This window comes from Sceloporus occidentalis, unplaced genomic scaffold (genome assembly GCF_023333645.1).
Source record: "Sceloporus occidentalis isolate IW3139 unplaced genomic scaffold, rSceOcc1.0.p SCAF_1, whole genome shotgun sequence".
Taxonomy (NCBI): Eukaryota; Metazoa; Chordata; class Lepidosauria; order Squamata; family Phrynosomatidae; genus Sceloporus; species Sceloporus occidentalis.
The window spans coordinates 306,780,973-306,800,513 of NW_028316981.1; the positions used below are offsets into that span (position 1 = coordinate 306,780,973).

The 19,541-nt window shown below is 42.7% G+C and overlaps 1 protein-coding gene across 5 annotated transcripts in view; it reads right to left on the bottom strand.

The window, feature by feature from the left end:
* CTIF (cap binding complex dependent translation initiation factor) overlaps positions 1–19,541 on the bottom strand; it is a 234,598-nt gene that overhangs the window by 75,559 nt on the left and 139,498 nt on the right. For all 5 annotated transcript variants that reach the window (XM_089497558.1, XM_089497584.1, XM_089497576.1 and 2 more), the window contains one exon: positions 51–489. In XM_089497558.1, the coding sequence (XP_089353684.1) occupies positions 51–489 (439 nt within the window). The remainder of the gene's footprint in view (positions 1–50; positions 490–19,541) is intronic.

The window sequence follows — 19,541 nt, forward strand, 5'->3', positions numbered from 1 at the left end:
ACATAACAATGATCCAGCCTGATCACAGGGTGGGTGGGAAAGGCAGTTACCTTCTCTTTTAGTCTCCTACGTAGCCTGTCTTTGGAAGACTGTAACAAGTTAATTTTGGGCCTCTCATTTATCCGTTCATGGAGGCTGTCTTTCCGTTTGCTTTCTGGATCCTGAATGTACTGTGGGGACTGCCTGTCTGTGGCATCGCTATTTCGGTGCATCTCTAGAGGGATATGCACAGTACAGACAGAGGCATCCTCGATTTTCAGGTTCTCAGTCTCTTTGGCATTTCTGTGCACCTCTTTGTCGTTGGGTGAATGTTTCTGGCTATGGTGCCACCGCCGGTTTTGGCTGTAGCCGTGGTGGCTGGGCCGCCCTGAGGAGTGGGGTGCTTGACCTCCCTGGGAGGGTTTCTGGTGCTCTTTGTTGTGTTTGGAGGTGCCTTGCTGATGCTCTGTGTGTTGCTGTGACTTATTTCCTCCTGGTGCCCTTTGTCTCCTGCAAAGACAAGCAGAAAAAAACATCATTTTTGACTTTTGGATACGTTGATATGGTTGAACACACTCAAGCACTTAATTGGTGAACATCTTCAGAGGTAAAATTGTGTGCTTGTATAATTGTGTAATTATAGTAGTATTAGTTGTGTGCCTTCAAGTAGTTTCAGACTTATGGAGTCCCACAGGCGAACCTATCACGGGATTTTCTTGGTCAGTTTCTTCAGAAGGGGTTTGCCATTGCCATCCTCTAAGACTGAGAGAGTGTGACTTACTCAAGCTCACCCGGTGAGCTTACATGGCTGAGCCAGGGTTCAAACCCTGGTCTGCATAGTCCTAATCCAACATTCAAACCACTAAGCCATGCAGGCTCCCAGTACAGACAGCAATTATAGCAATCAATAATAAAATGAGCTTTAGTGACAGAGAAAGCATGTGGGTTGATCCAAGGAACAATGCACTAGAACAACATATGCAAACGGATCTTGCAGCACCTTTGAAACTATCAGTAAATGAAAGATAGAAGTTAGCAGCATGAGCTGTCGTAGACTTGAGCCTACTTCCTCAGATGCATTTGGAAGTGAGAAGTCAGATGCATGAGGAAGTAGGCTCAAGTCTACAAAAGCTCATGCTACCAACTTCTGTCTTTCAGTTAGTCTCAAAGGTGCTGCAAGATCCCTTTGCATATTGATTTTCCAGACTGACATACCTATGTCTTTGAATTCTACTATGACATTGCTTATGTGGCCGCTCTGGGATCACCAGTGGCATTGTGCCAGAACAGCAATGTGTGCTAACTCTACTACTGTGGCAACAGCCCCATCTACCAGAAATGCACAGTGGCTACGTTCAGAAAGAACCAGACAGTGACCATTGAACCCTCTAGCTCAGTACTGTTTGCACTCCCAAGTATACAGTATTATAGCTCTATCTGGACAAGCTGGGGTTTGAAGCTGGAACCTTTGAGAAGCCAAGCATGTGTTGTTCCTCTACAGGCTTTTTTCCTTCTGCAAAAGCTTAAAGAGGGACTCACAGTACCCATCTCTTTTAATACCTTCTGAAAAAACAAGCCAATAGGCCAAATTGGGCCAAATGCTGTGTATTTTAAAAGCACAGCTTGATGGCAATATGATCAATACAATTAGCTATCATCATCAGCCAAGCACAGTGCTATGTTTAGTGGGATAAACTGTAATTTTGCATAAACAAAAATGTCATTTTAAAAAAAACTTAAAAAGTATTTTAAAAACCCAGTAAGGCAACATGCAATGTATGATGTTTTCCTCTCTCTCCCAATTAGCAGTTAGTTATACAGTTGGCCTTCCATTTTCGCAGGGGATCTGTTTTGAACCCGCCACAAAAATGGAGGCTCACACATATCGAAGCCCCATAGGCTTGAATGGGATGTGTGCTCGCAAGTGTGCGCAGGGTGCATGCCACAGGGGCATGCCACATTGGAAAGAATGGAGGTCACCCCTATGTGAGTATTCAAGGTCCGCATGTTAGAAGGGGCAACTGTATTTTGAGATATTTGAGCTGTATCACTTATAAAGTACAGTAACTTGACATGTTCTGTTCTTCTGTTCATTACTCTTCCATTTCCCTTTCCTCCTTCATGTCTGTTTTTAGCTCATGGGAGCATATATTCTCAGGTTTTGTAAAGCTTATATCAAGGCTTCTTACCAAGGGGTGGGTTTCATGGGGTCAATGAAACACATGCCAAAATCAATTTTATTTATTTCCTTTTTGTTACTTTGAATTTGTTCCCTGAGAGAAATCTATTTCCAGTGTAACAAAATAAATTTGTACAGATGGCCCTTCGTATCCATGGATTCTGCATCCACAGATTGAATCATCCACCAAATCTTGATTTTGCCATTTTATATAAGGGACACTGTTTTATTACACCATTGTGTCTAAGGGGATTTGAGCAGCTACAGATTTTGGTATCCATGGGGTTCCTTGAACAAAATCCCAGTAGGTACCAAGGAGCCACTGTATGCAGATTGTTGCATATATATTCTAGCACTTTGTGCTAGGGAAGGAAGCCCTGCCCTGGAGAGTCAATGAGAGGCAAGCACTTCTCGGTGCCATTACTATGTAGATGACACCCAAACAATTCTATTAGTCTTTTCCACCACAAACTAAGGAAGTTGCTTTGGTCCTAACTCGATGCCTGTTATCAGCAATGGACTGGATGGAGGCTAACATATTGAAATCTAATCCAGATAACACAGATGTTCTCCTGGTCAGCTGAAATCAGGGAATGGGGATTCAGCTAGATATTAGATGGGGTTGCATTCCCTCTGAAGACAACAGGTTTGCAGCTTGAGTGTGCTAGATTCAACTCTGAGCCTGGCAGCTCAGCTATCATCAGTGGCCAGGAGTGCAATTGCACAAATCGCTTTGGCAGCACATATACCAAAACAGAACTTGGGGGGGGGGGGGGGAGCTTGTGCACCAACTGTGTCCATTCTTTGAGATGTCAAATCTGGCCTTGGTGGCACATGTCTTAGTTACATCCTGACTAGATTACTGTAATACACTCTATGTGAGGCTTCCTTTGAAGAGTGTTTGGAAAATTCAACTGGACCAAAGAGCTGCAGCCAGATTGCTAAGTGAGACTGGTTACACACAACTCCCTTGTTGCAATGGCTTCACTGGCTGCCAGTCCATTTCCAGGCACAATTCAAGGTGCTGGTTTTGACCAATAAAGCTCTATATGTCTCAGGTCCAGCCTGTGCTTTGAGATCTGCTTGGGGAGCCCTTTTCTCTCTGTCCCATCACCTTCACAGGTGGCCTTCTCAGTAGTTGCCCCAGGTTCTAGAACGCCCTTTCCAGAGAAGTTAGACTGGCACTCTCCCCTATTTCCTTTTCACAGACAACTAAAGACTTGTCTGTGACTGTATAAGGCCTATCTCATATAAACAATGAATTGGATCTTGTTAATTGTTGTGCTGGTTTGTGTATGTGTATGATATATGTTTCAATCTGGTTTTAATTTTTTTTTTAATTTTTAATCTTATTTTAACTTTGATATCGTGTGATTTTTTTAATGATGCATTTTCTAACTTGTTGTAAGCTGTTTTGAGTCTCAAACTGGGGGAAAGGCAGGATAGAAATAAATATAACAACAAAGGATATTTATCCCCTCCCCCCTGGGTGAGGAGGGCCATAGCTTTCATTAGCTTCTCAAATGGTTCCACGACCCAAAAAGGGTTAAGAATTAGTGGCACAGTTGAATACTGCTTTAGTAAGGCTTCACCTGGAATACTGTGTCCAGTTCTGGGCACTACAATTAAAAAAGGATGGGGACAAGCCAGAGCGTGTTCAAAGGAGGGCAACTAAAATGGTGAAAAGTCTGGAAACCATGCCCCATGAAGAGAGACTGGGTAAGTTTTGCTTGGAGAAGAGAAAGTTAAGAGGTGATACGATAGCCTTGTTTAAATATTTGAAAGGATGTCATATTGAGGATGGAGCAAGCTTGTTTTCTTTTACTCCAGAGACTAGGACCCGGAACAATGGGTGCAAGTTACAGCAAAAGAGATTCCACCTCAACATGTGGAGGAATGTCCTGACAGTAAGAGCTGTTCAACAGGGGGACACACTTCCTCCGAGTGTGGTGGAGTCTCCTTCTTTGAAAAATTTTAAACAGAGGCTGGACAGCCATCTGTCGGGGTGTTTTGATTGTGAGTTTCTGTATGGCAGAATGGGGTTGGACTAGATCATCTTTGTGGTCTCTTCCAACTCTGTTCTATAACATACTACGAAATGTACACAGCACAGCCGAGGTTAATGTTCATAATTCTGCTTATGCACAGAAGTAAGCAATATAAAGGGGAAAAAAGTTGTTGCTTCTGCTACTACTACTACTACTACTACTGCAGTACATAATACAGTTCAGCAAATTAGTAACTTTGCACTAACTGTAATAATCAACAACTATCTTTTTTAAAATTTGGTTGCAACTATCCCTATCCCTAATCTCAAAAATCATCCCTACCCCATCCTGAACATTAATGTGTGCTATTTTAAGCTTTCTTACTTTTTTTTGTTTTTGCACAGAGATTTATTTTACTTTGCAGAGAACAAATTTGCGCTGACATGCTTAAAATGTGCTTTACTGGAGGAAGTGGCCATTACCCTAAGCTGGTCAGTGGCTAAAACTGTCCCCCAGGGTTGTTTGCCAAACCATTCCTGTCCATCAAACTGTATTCCTTGGCACTCAGAGGAGGACAAGCCTTCTTTCTGTGGCTAACTGGCTCTTAATCGTCAAGACTGAACCCTTGTGTTTGGTTAAATGGAGGAAGAGCCAACCTGTTCTCTGTGGTAATGGAAGGAATTCATGCTTAGGTTTAAAAATGGTTGACTGACTTTATGAGAACTGAATCGTCTTACAGAAAACTGGTTGGAAAAACAGGTTAGGGAGCGTTTCTCAGTTGAACAGTGTTGTCTGAGGGTCTTGGGTTACAATGGAACAGATTTATCACAGGGAAGAATCATCCCCATGTCTGCATTTCTGTGAGCAATTTGAGTACCCCATCACTATGCCAACTGTGCCACCAATCCTTAACAAATGCACCCCCATGACAATGGAACATGCTATACCTAGCATCCATGAGCTACCAGCTCATATGTTACATGGCCTCTGAGAATGGTAATACAAATAGATACAGCAGACCCTTGGTATCTGCTGAAGTTTGGTTCCAGGACCCACCCACAGATACCAAAATCTGTGAATACTCAAGTCCCACTAAATACAATGACATAGTAAAATGGTGTCTATTATAGAAAATGGCAAGATCAAGGTGGGTTTTTTTTTTTTTTTTTGGAATGTATATATTTTTGTAATATTTTCAGGCCATGGATGGTTGAATCTGTGGATAAAGCATCTTAGAATATGGAGGGTCATCTGTATATCTGGTAGGCAATCTAGTGCCCTCCAGATGTTTTGGATTGCAACATCCAAACTCAGTGACCATTGGCCATTCCAGCTGGAGCTTATGGGAGCCATAGCTTCCAATATTTGGAAGATATGATAAAGCTTCTGAGTCTCCTCTCAGTGGGACCTAGTTCTGAACAGAACAGATACAAATAGGATGGCATGTGCACAATTTTCCTTAATACAGTGTAAAACCTCTTCATTGGTTTCCCATGCAACTCATGGTTTAGATTCTGGTAGTAGAGTGCAAAGTCAAAAGGTAAAAATCTGTGATGAAGTGGAATGGGTTTTTTTTATTCCCACCTACCCCCTTATACAAATGAGATGAACTGTGTATAAAATAGTGATATTACTATGCCACTGACCCATGTTTTGCTTCTCTTGACAATCAATGGAAAATTCACAGGCCCATTGAGCTCTTCCAAGATCAAATAACAAAGCAGGAACTAAATTTACTTTAAAACTGTGCCACTCGGCCTCCCACCCACCCACTTGCATAATCCCACCAGGAGCCCCACACCATCACAACCTGGTCCTCTTTCATTCTTCCCAGCTTTTACTGTTCTAAATAGTGCATGCATCCAAACTATTTCTCTGCTCCTCCCACTTTTCTTTTTCGTTATAGCTGTTTTTATTTACATCTCTGTGAATCTTTAACCCAGGGCAATAAGCCATCCGTCTGTAGTCTTTTTATTCCCCATAAAACATTTGTAGCAGGCAGGGCTTTCAGTCAACAAACAATGGCTGCTCCAGCATTAGCCACAGTAAGCCGCTTCAGGGGTTTTTCAGGAAGGATGAACTAAATTCAGTTTTCCATAGCATATGGTTGCTTCCGATTTGTGGTTGTGTGTGTGTGTATACATATATAATGCACACCAAGTTCAGGAACATGTGCTAAGCACTTCCAATGAGCTCATTGTCATTAGTTTTGCAACACATATCCATCACTAGAAACCTGTAGCCAAAGATTAGGCTGGTTATTCTCAATCATAGTGAAAGACAGCTCCTGCTGCCTATGTGGTCTCTTTGGCCATCTCCACCCTATAAGGACGGGCTGTGCATCACTTCTTTCGAAGCACTTGTGTGATGTTTTTCCTTCACACTTGCCTGTTGTTTCCCTTCCTCTTGCTGCACTGATGATTTATAATAACTTTGTGGCAGATATTTTATCGTCACCAGTTGGGATGTCCATGAACAGCGCATGACACCATAGGACTTCAGCCAACTCCTGGGAAAAGGGGCTTGTCGCAGTTACAGGAACATGTCCAGATGCGACTGACAAATGCTTCCTGTATCAATCTTTTGCTTTATACAGCTTTCCTGTATCTTTCTGGTTTCCTAAGAAGAATACCAAGGGTTCCTACAGAGGCAGCCTTAAATCATTCTCAGCTGTAGCTCCTCCATGGGCTGAACATTTCATGCTAACATGCTCACTGTGCAGACTGATTAATTTTACAAGCTGACTTTTTTCCCCCGCACTGGAAAAATCCAGTTTTAAACCATACAGAAGGACAGTAATTTATTCATTCTGAATTCTTTCTCCCACTCTCCTGTGAGTCATCTACTTTATGTGGGTCATATTCTTCAATGAATAAACCTTGAACCCCTGTTTCACCCTTGGGAACACCAATACAGAAAACTGATACTAATAGTGCGTGTGAGAAGAAGCAGAACAATTCATCACAAGGAGTGCTATCTGTAGACTTTCCAAATGAGGCAGACAAACATCTGCTTCGGTCAACACCTTGGTAGATAGAATATTTAGGTCATCCCAACAATCCCATCACTTTGTGCACAGGTTATTTATTTGGCCCAAGAGAGGCCATGATTTGCAGATGTTGCCTACTGCATAGTATTTTTTTCTGCCAAAAATTGTTGTTCCTCAAACTTTGGCTCTGATGTGCCAATGGCCCTTATTCTACATCAGGTACTTAGCTTAGCATACTTAAATTTACTTAATTCAGGTTGTATCCACACTGCAGAAATAATCCAGTCTGACATGATTTTAACTGCCATAACTCCATCCTATTGGATCCTGGGCCCCAGGGTTCCTGGGTTTTGTGAGACATTTAGCATTCTCTGTCAGAGAGCTCTGGTGTCACAACAAACTATAATTCCCAGAATTCAACAGCACTGAGCCATGGCAGTTAAAATGGTGTTAAACTGGATTATTTCTGCAGTGAGGATACAGCCTAAGTAACTCTCTTGGGCCAAGTCTCCCAAATCCGACAGAAACATTATTCATTTGTGTTCCATTACTTCCTTCTCTCCACACAGCTGATCTCTGGGAAAATAGCCAACAGTTTCCACAACTGTGGCAACAGGCTCAGAATCATGACCAAGTGACTTTGCATACCTATATTTACTCCTCCGTAACTGTTCCATTAAGAATGGGAAAGGGAGCTATGAAAGAACTACATAAAATCCTAAAGTGTAAAGATATACAGCCAGCACTAAAGTTAGAATCATCCAAGTCAATGTATTCCCCATCATCATGTATGGATGTGAGAGCTGGACAGTAAAGAAAGCAGGTAGGAAGAAAATTAATTCATTTCAGATATGCTGCTGGAGAAGAGAGCTGAACATACTATGGAGAGCCAAAAAGCCAAACAAATGGGTTCTAGAACAAATCAAGCCTGAACTCTCCCTGGAAGCCATGGTGTGATCCAGACCGGCACTGTGTGCCGGCCTGGCCACATACTAGGGTTGCCCAGGGGGCAGAGCGTCTGCACACCTTGCAACCCTAGTACATGGCGGTACCGTAATCATGGCGGCCTCCCATCTATACGGGGGCCACCATGACTACGTCACGCACATGCCACGTCCAAATGGTGGGACACTTGCATGACATCTTTGTGTCGCCCCAGGCTGCTTACCGCAGCATGGCTGCGGCATGAGAAGGAGCTCAAAAACAGAGCTCCTTCTGGGCGCGTGCCTTGTTCCCACAGCCACAAAATGGCTGCGGGAACGACGCCAGGGAGAAATGGGCCAGGTGGTCCCTTTCTCCCATGGCTGTGGCTCCCGGGGTTTCCAGGGGCATAAAGACCCAAGGACACCCCTTTTCCGCACCACAGAGCAGCATTTTGCCACTTCTCTGTGGTCTGGAAAAACTCTGGATTGGGGCTGCAGGGCTGCCAGTGAGGCTGCCATGCCCCCAACCTGGAGCTATAAGAGGCAGGTGCAGATTACTAAATTGAGGCTGTCATACTTTGGCCACATCAGGAGAAGGCACCACTCATTCGAAAAGGCTAAGGCTGGGAAAGGTAGAAGATAGTAGAAAGAGAGGAAGATTCCAGATGGATAGACTCCATCAGGGAAACCACAGGACTGAGCCTACAGGACCTGAGCAGAGAGCAGGTGTGAAAAGGACAAATTACATTTAAATAATTTATTATGCCTACCAGAAGCGTCTGAGATGTGCAATTTGTTATTGGGGGGAGGGGGAGTAGGGTTAGTGTTAGAGTCAGGTTGAAAAAGAAAGAAAAGGTGGCTGGTTCAAGGTCACCAAATGCAATTTTATGGCTGAGTGTAAACCTAAACTGGATCTCCCCAGTCAAAAAAACTCTCAGAAGTGGGACAAAGAGTAGCCTTCCAGATGTTGTTGGGCTACAAATGCCTGCATTGGTTAAGCTGGCCAGAAATAATGGGAGTTACAGTCCAACAAGACTAGAGGGCTGGACTTCACCTATGCCTGTTCTAACTCAGTGCACTACAATATATCTCTAATTAATCTTTCCAGGTAAAACACTTCCACCGGCTCCTTGTATCAGTTGATCTCATTTGAGGAGAAGATTTATCTGAGGTGATAGCATGGAAGAAATACTTAATCTAAGGAGTGATTCCCAAGCTCTGGTCTTCCAGTTGTTTTGGACTTCAGTTCCCAGAATTCTTGACTGCTGGCCAATCTGGTTCAGGCTTCTGGGAGCTGAAATTCAAAACACCTGGAAGACCAAAGTTTGGGTGTAAGGCTAAGAATGTCACCAATGGGATGCCACTGTGCCTCAGCAACCTCATCATAGGTAGTCAGAGGATGGTGCTGCAGTTACCAGCTTAGCAATGGGCAAATGATATGAAGCGCCAATATAGACTTTTCTCAAAAAATGGTTCACTGTGGCTTGGCTCTTCAACATAAGGATATTGTTGCTTAGACAGAGGCTGAAATCTTTCAGACTGATCATCTCTGCAAATGTCCTTGGCTGTAGGCCAACAGCACAAGCATTCTGCGTGAAACTCCCTGGGATCGTGCCAGATAAAGGCGAATAAATTAGCTCCTCCTCACTCCCCTCCCATTTCCCAGTGGAGGAGGCTACATGTTCAAGATTCCTGACCACAGGTTTCCTGTCGTAAGTATTTGGACCTTCATGAAATTTAAATTGCTAGTCACTGAAGCCAGTGCTGTAAATCTTTTTTATCTTGATACAAAGTGATCTAGGAATCCACCCCATTTTGAGAAACTCAGGCATGGAACAGACCGCTCAAAAAGGGCGGCCTGCTGACGTCTCCTTTTCTGCTGGCGGGAAGCCTAAGCGGATAAACCACACGGTTTCCCACCGGCAAAAAAAGAACCCACAAAAAGCAGGTTCTTTTTGTGGTGCACTTCTGACGCCCGAGTGCGCCAATGGCGCACTCATGACTTCACAAGTGTGCCACAACGTGTGGACGCTAAGCGTCTGTCGCATCAAAATGGTGGTGCCCATATGTACAGGGCACCGCCATGTGTACAGGGCGCCGCCATTTTGGCATATGGAGTACGTACTAGGGTTAGGAAGTGTCTGCATGGTGCGTGCTCCCTAACCCTAGTACTGCTGCTGTCACACCACATTTTGCCCGGGGAAGGGGAAGAGGAGCAATCACTCCTGTGATGTCACCTAACTTGGACATTTTTTAAAAAAAGTTCTGTTGGTATTGTAGCATAAGATGTTAAGCATGGCCAGAAAGCTGGATGAAAAATTAACAACAAAACTGACATGGTTGCAGTTTGTTACCTATTCAAGAGGAGATCATATTGTATTGCAGTGCTACTCAAACTTGGTAATAGTTTCCTTAATCTATGATTCTAATCTATCCTCCTGTAATTGCATCTTTTTCTTTTCGTATTGCCTTCCACTTTACCAAACATTATCGACTATTCAAGTGAGTTACGTCATCCCATGATATGGCCAAGTTACCACAGCCTCAGTTTGATCATTCTGGCTTCTAGTTGAGGGTTCAGGCGTGATGTGCTCTAAATCAAGCCCATCTATTTATATTTCTGACAGTCCATGGTATTTACAGCTCTCCTCTAGCATCATAGAATCATACAATCATAGAGTGGGAAGAGGCCGCACGGGCCATCCAGTCCAACCCCCTGCAATGCAGGAAATCCAAATCAAAGCATTCCCGACAGATGGCCATCTAGCCTCTGCTTAAAGACCTCCAAGGAAGGAGAGTCCACTACACTCCGAGGGAGTGTGTTCCATTGTCGAACAGCCCTTACTGTCAGGAAGTTCTTCCTAATGTTGAGGTGGAATCTCTTTTCCTGGAGCTTGCATCCATTGTTCCTGGTCCTGTTCTCTAGAGCAGCAGAAAACAAGCTTGCTCCCTCCTCAATATGACATCCCTTCAAATATTTAAACAGGGCTATCATATCACCTCTTAACCTTCTCTTCTCCAGGCTAAACATCCCCAGCTCCCTGAGTCTTTCCTCATAGGGCAAGGTTTCCAGACCTTTCACCATTTCAGTCGCCCTCTTCTGGACACGCTCCAGTTTCTCAATGTCCTTTTTGAATTGTGGTGCCCAGAACTGGACACAATATTCTAGGTGGGGCCTGACCAGAGCAGAATACAGTACAGTGGCACTATTACTTCTCTTGATCTAAACACTATACTTTTATTGATGCAGCCTAAAATTGCATTGGCCTTTTTAGCTGCCGCATCACACTGTTCACTCATGTTCAACTTGTGGTCTACCTGGACTCCCAGATCCCTTTCACATGTAGTTTCATTCAGCCAAGTGTCCCCCATCCTATATCTGTGCACTTCATTTTTCTGCCCTAAGTGCAATACCTTACATTTCTCTGTGTTGAATTTCATTTTGTTAGCCTTGGCCCAGCTTTCTAATCTATTCAGGTCATTTTGATTGTTGATCCTGTACTCTGCAGTATTAGCTATTCGTCCTAATTTGGTGTCATCTGCAAATTTGATAAGTATTCCCCCAATTCTGTCATCCAGGTCATTGATAAAGATGTTGAATAACACTGGGCCCAGGACAGAGCCCTGTGGGACCCTACTGGTCACTTCTCTCCAGGATGAAAAAGTGCCATTGTTGAGCACCCTTTGGGTTTGGCCGGTCAACCAGTTACAAATCCATGTAACAGTTCCTTTGTCTAGCCCACATTTTACAAGCTTGTTTGCAAGAATGTCATGGGAAACCTTGTCAAAGGCCTTACTGAAATCAAGATATACTATATCCACAGCATTCCCTTCATCTACCAAGCTGGTAATTTTATCAAAGAAAGAGATCAGATTTGTCTGGCATGACTTGTTTCTCTGAAACCCATGTTGACTTTTTGTGATTATGGCATTGCTTTCTAGATGTTCACAGACTCTCTGTTTAATGATCTGCTCCAGAATCTTTCCTGGTATGGATGAAAGACTAACTGGACGATAATTGTTGGGATCCTCTTTTTCCCCCTTTTTGAAGATGGGAACAATGTTTGACCTCCTCCAGTCTGCTGTTTACCAGGAGTTTTCAAATATGATTGCCAATGGCTCCGATATTACATTTGCCAGTTCTTTTAGTACCCTTGGATGTAGTTCATCTGGTCCCGGAGACTTATTCATTTAGATTAACAAGGTATTCCTCTACTATCTCTTTACTTATTCTGTGCTGAAATTCCCCTATTCTGTCCTCTGCTCCATTATCCTCAGGTTGAGCACCCTTTTCCTTTTCTGAGAAGACTGAGGCAAAGAAGGTGTTGAGTAATTCTGCCTTTTCTCTGTCTTCTGTTAACATTTTGCCATCTTCTCCACTCAGTGGCCCTCCCATTTCCTTCTTCTTCCTTTTGCTGCAGACATATTCAAAAAATCCCTTTTCATTCTTTTTAACCTCTCTAGCAAGCCTGAGCTCATTCTGCACGTTAGCTTTTCTGACTTTACCCCTACAAATGCCTGCTATTTCTTTGAATTCCTTTTTTGTGATTTCCGCCTTTTTCCATTTCTTATACATGCTCCGTTTAAAACTTAGCTCGGTTGAAAGTTCCTTAGTCATCCATCCTGGTTTCTTGAGACACCTGCGATTTTTCTTTCTCACTGGAACTGTTTGAAATTGTGCCTTCAGTATCTCCCTTTTGAGAAACTCCCATCCATCCTGAACTCCCTTCTCTTTTAGTATTTCTGACCACAGGATCACCCTCTATACTTCTCTAAGTTTACTGAAATCCATTCTCCTAAAGTCTAGAATGCGTGTCTGACTATGCCTGACTTCTCCTTTCCACTGTATTACAAACTCCAGGAGATCATGGTCACTTCCACCTAATTATCCCACCACTTGCACCCTATTAACCAAGTCATCCTTGTTGGTTAGGATTAGATCTAAAATAGCTGATCCCCTTGTTGCCTCTTCCACCTTTTGGACCATGAAATTGTCTTCCAGGCAAGTGAGGAATTTGCTAGACCTTGAGGATTTTGCTGAGTTTGACTTCCAGCAAATATCAGGATAGTTGAAGTCGCCCATCACTACTACATCTCTCTTTTCTGACTGTGTGGTCATCTGTTCTAGAAAGATATCATCCAATTCCTCAGTCTGACTTGGGGGTCTGTAGTAGACTCCCACCGTAACATCCCTGTTGTTTCCCTGCCCCTGTTGTTTCCCTGCATCACATTCCAAATGAGAAGATTTTTTTCCCAATCAGCTTTTTTCACTGTCCAGCATTCAGAACCATAAGTAGAAATCAGAAATATGATGGCACTGATGATCCTGACTTTGGTATTCAATCATGTATCTTTATCTAGTTCCTTCATATTCTCTGTGACAGCCAATTTTGAGGGGATTTTTCTGCCACCAAAACTTTCATGGTTTCAATGTCTGACAAAGATATATTCTCTAAGTCATTTGGATAGAAGTTATGAACAAGCTTTTATGAATTGTTTTATTTATTATTAATTGTTTTATTTTTGACTGAAGCAGGGGAAAGAACATTAGTTGTTGAATTAGTCTTTTATTGATGAAATCTTTTAGTATTAAATTATGTACTTCCTATTGTTTCAGTGACTTTGGGGTTTTTGTTATATTGATTTGTTTCCTTTCAAGTGTAAGTTGCTTCAAAACTGCTTTTCTGTGAGATTTAATACTACTGCTACTACTACTAATAACAACGATAATACACAAAAGAGAATAAGGCCCATTAACCACAATTGGCATTAAGTTCCCAGTAGATATCCTTAATGTGTGCCACAAGTGTTTTGACATATATTCTATTTTCAGCCAAAGTGTGATGGAAGTGGTTTTGACACACATCGAGATTATGACTGTCCTTTACTACTAAAATGTATGTTGAAATCACTTCTGCCACTTCAAAATGTCAGTCTACTGTCACCCTTACTTATAGTTAAGTGTGGATGTTTGCTAACTGTCTGCTCTTCAGATTATCCTAATGTTACGAGTTAATGGCATGGATAATTGTTCTTGAAAGGCATGAAGCCATCTGTGGGTATACATGTTGAAGCTACTGAAGAAAATACAGTTGCTGATATGTTGCATTCATGATAACATAAATTCAGAATAGTAAAAAAACTAATTGATAAGACTAAAGTCCAAAATACACTGCGGAAACAATCCAGTTCGAGACCACTTTAACTGTCCTTGCTCAGGGAATCCTGGGAACTGTAGTTTATTACAGCACCAGAGATCTCTGACAGGGAAGGCTAAATGTCCCACAAAACTACAGTTTCCAGAATTCCCTAGCACTGAGCCACAGCAGTTAAAGCGGTCTCAAACTTGATGATTTCTGCAGTGTGTTTTGGGCCTAAATGATACTATTTGGTCCTGCAAAATAGAATGTCCTCTCTTCCCCCCTCCCCCTTTAAAAGCTCATGGACCAAACATCATCCCGACTGTTGGCAAAAAAATCTGCATATACTATCGTTTATCTTCTAAAGTTTAAAGCCAGCAGACCTGCCTTCACAAAGTCAGTGACTACTTAGACCAGTGATCTGTGTGAGGTCCATACTTGGCAAGTAAGAAAGTTCCTCTTCTTGTGTTTGCAACTTCCTCTGTTCGTTTCTTTCTGTAAAGATTCTGCTGCGCTGCTAAGCACAATGGCAGTCCTTCATGCTTCTTTAGAATACAATGGATGTCCCTTGTTTTATGCTCTCAAATTCTAAAAGTATCCCTCATTTTCTGCAACATCTGACCTGAGAACTCTGCTTCCAACCCAACTGTACTGCCAGTTCAGAGTCAAGGAAGAGGAAAAGTAGTTCACAATGACTTCACTGTCTCTTCCAGTGTGTAGAGAATGTTTGATGGTTGCCCAGCAACTACTGAATACTTTCATCCAGGATAAATTGCCATTGCAGTGTTCTAGAAGAAAATCTGATAAAACAAGAGTGGAGATGCACACAAGCACCATCCACCTCACTGCTATACTCCACTGCTCCTATACCTAATTCCCTCATAGTGATGTAGAAAGAGGCACTAGAATCTAAAAGTGGTGGCCAATGTCCACTTGAAAATCTGGAGCTGCCACTATTAAATTATTATGCTTTGCCACATGAACCTTTACTCCCTCTTCCTGTCCATCTTAGAACGATCATGAACTCTGCTCTCTGGTTTCACTGCTTTAGACCACTGGTACAGAGCTGTTGGGCATTCTCAAGCCACAAGCCCTATGCAGACAGTCAGCCTGCACCTGTGAAGATTAAAAATGTAGCAGGGGAGAGAGAATTAATAGACCCTGTCTCCAACATCCTCCAGTGAATGATTCTTTTGTAGATCTTCTGCACATCTTTGTGCACCGCACATGGAGGTCAACTGGAGCAGGAGGCTGTAAGCAAGTTCAGCCACATGTGGTCATGAAGGTGAGTCACAGCAGACCACAAACACAGAAAGATCTTTAAAGATAACCGCACATCTGAAGCTGCCTGCCATTTTAATCTTCCCACATGCGAGTTGCATGTTTGCAGAAACTGCACCATACTGTAGACCAATGCTTTTTCTGTTCGCAAGGAAGACAGAGCTTAATCACAATGCTCAATTACTGTGAAAAACCAGATCATGTCAAATGGACTTGGAATGTGGACTTCCCACTTGACAGCACCCAGTTCTGACTTGTTTATTGTCTATCTACTCTGATCTATGTGGCTCCGTGGCACTTCTATTAAATTGATGATGTTAGGTGCCTTCAAGTCATTTCTGACTTATGATGACCCTAAGACATATCTATTATGAGGTTTTCTTGGCAAGATTTCTTCAGCGTGGGTTTGCCATTGCCTTCCCCTGAGGCTGTAAGAGTGTGACTTGCTCACAGTCACCCACTGTATTTCTGTGGCTGAACATGGATTGGAACACTCATCTCTCAGAATGCTAGTCTGATGCTTAAACCACTATATCATGCTAGCTCTTGTTCTCTGGTTGGCATTTTTCAGATTTGTAGAAGTACAAAAATAAAATCTTGCCAGAAGAGGGAAAGAGATCTAAGGAGAGGGAGAAACCTCAATGAAAACTGGGATTACTCAGTGGGTATAGGGGTGCTGACTGATCACTGGGGAGCAGGGTGCTGTTCAAGATCTCCCTTATAAAATACCTGAAAATATTTTTTCCTCTTCTTCCCCCCCCCCCCCCCTTTTCATGTGACATCTTTTAGATTTCATGTCATTGTTATACAAGGTAAACCACCTTGGCTACCTTGGAAGAAATAAAGTATGTACATGGGATAAAGAAAGACTTATATATGTAAAGTTGGTACCAGTTTTCCCCTGCATGTAGTGGCACATGACACAATCTTTCAATCCTTGAAAGCTATCAGAGCACAAAGGAATTGGCTTTACAGGATCACAGGAATCACTGGCTCTTTCTTTATTTTTTGCTGAAAAATAAATGCCCTCTCTACCATGCCTCAGAAAAGAAACTATCTGGAACAATGCTACTCATAGTGTGCCTACTACAAATATCACACAAAGAGCAATAGCCACAAAAGGAAATCCAGCTTAATTGTAGCAGTTAATCAGAGCAGGTGGTTTAAAGTCCATGAGGGACTGTAAAAAGCAACTTCAATGAAAAAAAGGGAGGGAGCAAAGTTGACTGGAGATCTCTCAGTTATTTTGCCGGTGATGAAGAAGTGACATAATTTAAAAAGGCAGTCAGTTGATGTACAGCAGCTACACTAAAGGCTCTGAGATACATCTACCACCCCCAAATTGGCCAGAAGTGGTGGATAACAACATGGTGGGTTCAGGGGCTGCACTGGTTTTCAGGGGCATTGGAAGACTAACCTTCCTCCAAAACCTTTGACATGTTTTTGTCCCCAAGTTCCCCCAGATAGGATTGCTAGGCTGAAAACTGAAGAGAACTCCAGTAACTTTAATGATTGTGCAGAAGAAGGAATTTCAACAGGGACTGCATGTTATGCAAGCAACACCTGCTGAAATCCCTCTTCTACACAACCATGTACCAGATTTCCCTTATATCTGGATTCTAGGAACAGTCATCCCATCTAAAGGGCAACGTATCTCCATGTGCCATGCATGTGATCTGAGGCGAGGTTAGGGTGCAGCAGCAGGGACATAAAACATTCTTAGTGAGTCTTCCTCATGTATGCTAGTGACTCTACCTACAATATATTTATTTCAAAGCATGCTCTGCTCCTTTTCTGTTCCAAATGACTACTCAAATTGCAGAACAAGATAAATAGGACATAACATTAAAACATGAAAATAACCAATTATTCCCCGAAAACATTGTTCAAAAATCATCCATTGTGGAATCACACTCAGCTTCTAAAACAAAAAAATGATTTTTTAAAGAGGGTATGTGTGTGCCTAAAATAGGCTGGGCTGTATGTATGTATTATATTTCTGTGACAAACTGTGTTCCCCTAGAGGCTTCTGGGAGCAATTTGCCATTTGCCATTGAGTGTTGGAAGGGATCCCTGTTCACTGCATTGTGGCCACAGTGGCCACATTATGTCCACCAATTAGTCCTCATTGGCTTTCTAGACCATCTAATTAACCAGACCGGCAAGCTCTTGTACCTATTCCAGCCATTTTCCAGGATTGTGGATTATGTGCTTCTTGCTAAGAGAATAGGAATTAGACGAGCACTGGTGGTACAGCCCTATTCTCCAGGCTGAAATGATCCAGTCCAGGACTACTAACTGTTGACTCTTGTTCTAGTAATTCAGTGGTGGGCAGCTGGTAGCCCTCCAGATGTTGCTGGAATACACCTCCCATCAGACTTAGCCTATATAGCCAAGGTGAGGAATGGTGAAAACTGCAGTTCTACAACAACTGGAGGACCATAGGTTGTCAGCCCTTGTCTTAATCTCATGCAGCGCAATCCCTTTGAAGGTTGATATAGTTATGAAATCCCACCGAGTTACTTCCAAGTCACATCATATAGCTGAGTGGACAACAGCAAGAGTTGCACCAATTTTCTGGCCACAGAACTCTCTGGGGGGGCCACAGGAATTTCAAAACTGCTATTCTATGATTCTATGATTCCCTGCCCTCACATACCTGGAAATGGAAGAAATCCACTAATTTTAGTATTGGGAGTGGGATATATATATATATATATATTTAATTTTAAAGAGTTTCTTGCCCCCCCACCCCCCAACCTATTTAAAAGCCGAATTCACATTCCTGGAAGTTTTCAGGCAGTGGCGTCACTGGGGAGGGGTGCAGTCTGCAGCGAGTGACACCATTATAAGAAGTGACACTGGGCAACAGCGAGGCATCCCATGGCCCTTTCCCCATAACTAAAGTGGGGATTCTTCTTGGTGTGCTGCTCCTCTTTTGGCGGGGAGGACAGGGCTGAAGCTGCAGGCCTTTCTCTCTGCTTCCTCCACTTGCAGCCTCCCCCTCCCAATCTATCTGGCTCTTTTCCACCGCTGTCCTCTGGGGTGGGGGGTTGTTGTTTGCTATGACTTCTTCTTTCCTTGAGGGTAGAGATGTTTTCTTTTTAACAAACTGATCTTGGGAGCATGCTGTCATTGCTGTCTTGTCTGGGGGTGAGGACAACAGCGGCAGGATGTTGGGTTCCCCAAAATGAGACCTTCCTTCTCATCCACACACCATCCCAGGAGGTCCATTGGTAGCTCCACTGTTTGCAGGAGAAGGAATTTGATGGGGGGGGGGGGGGGCAAAAAAATGATCTGTAGATTTTGGAGAAGTCAAGGGCTGCAAAAACAGCTCTCAGAAGGCAGGCCCACACTTTGCCCACTCCTGTCACATAGGATTGCAATCCAGGCCACTGAAAGAGAAACACACTTTCTTCTTCAGACAGCCCAGTAATCAAAATGGAAATGAATGGAATGGGTCACCAGGAATTTTCAAAACTGCTTTGCCTGTTTCCAAAAAGGAAAAAACAACAAGCTATGTATATTTGTTAACAGCTGGTCCAAGGGTTTAGAGGAAAGGAGGGTGTCCTTTCCTCAAGATGTGAAGTTAATTTAAAAAAAATAATAATGAAAGAGGGCAAAAACCCAACCAAGAACCAAGAAGAAAACAAAACAAAACTATCAGGTTAGTTTTACTTGATCATTTAAGTGTAAAGCCAAGCTAACAGTAGGAAACCCACCTGGCCAATACTAGACTGGAAAGTTAGGGACATGTTTGTAATCCTGTTATTTAACAAACAAATGTTGTTTAGGGTTGAGAACAATCAAAAGGGGGGATGGGAAAAAACTAATGATCTTAGATTCTTTCTTTTCTTATGTGGATCTAGTTCATACAAGCAATACTACCCACAACCTGCTATGATAACAACAAAATGGTTCTTATTTCTCTCTTTCCTTCCAACCAACAACAGTGATTATACTATTTATGGGAACACAGCATGGCACTTTACACCAAGGTATATCACAAATTCATCAAGCTCAGCAGCTTTTTAAGATTTTAGATAGGAGTTCTGTGCATTT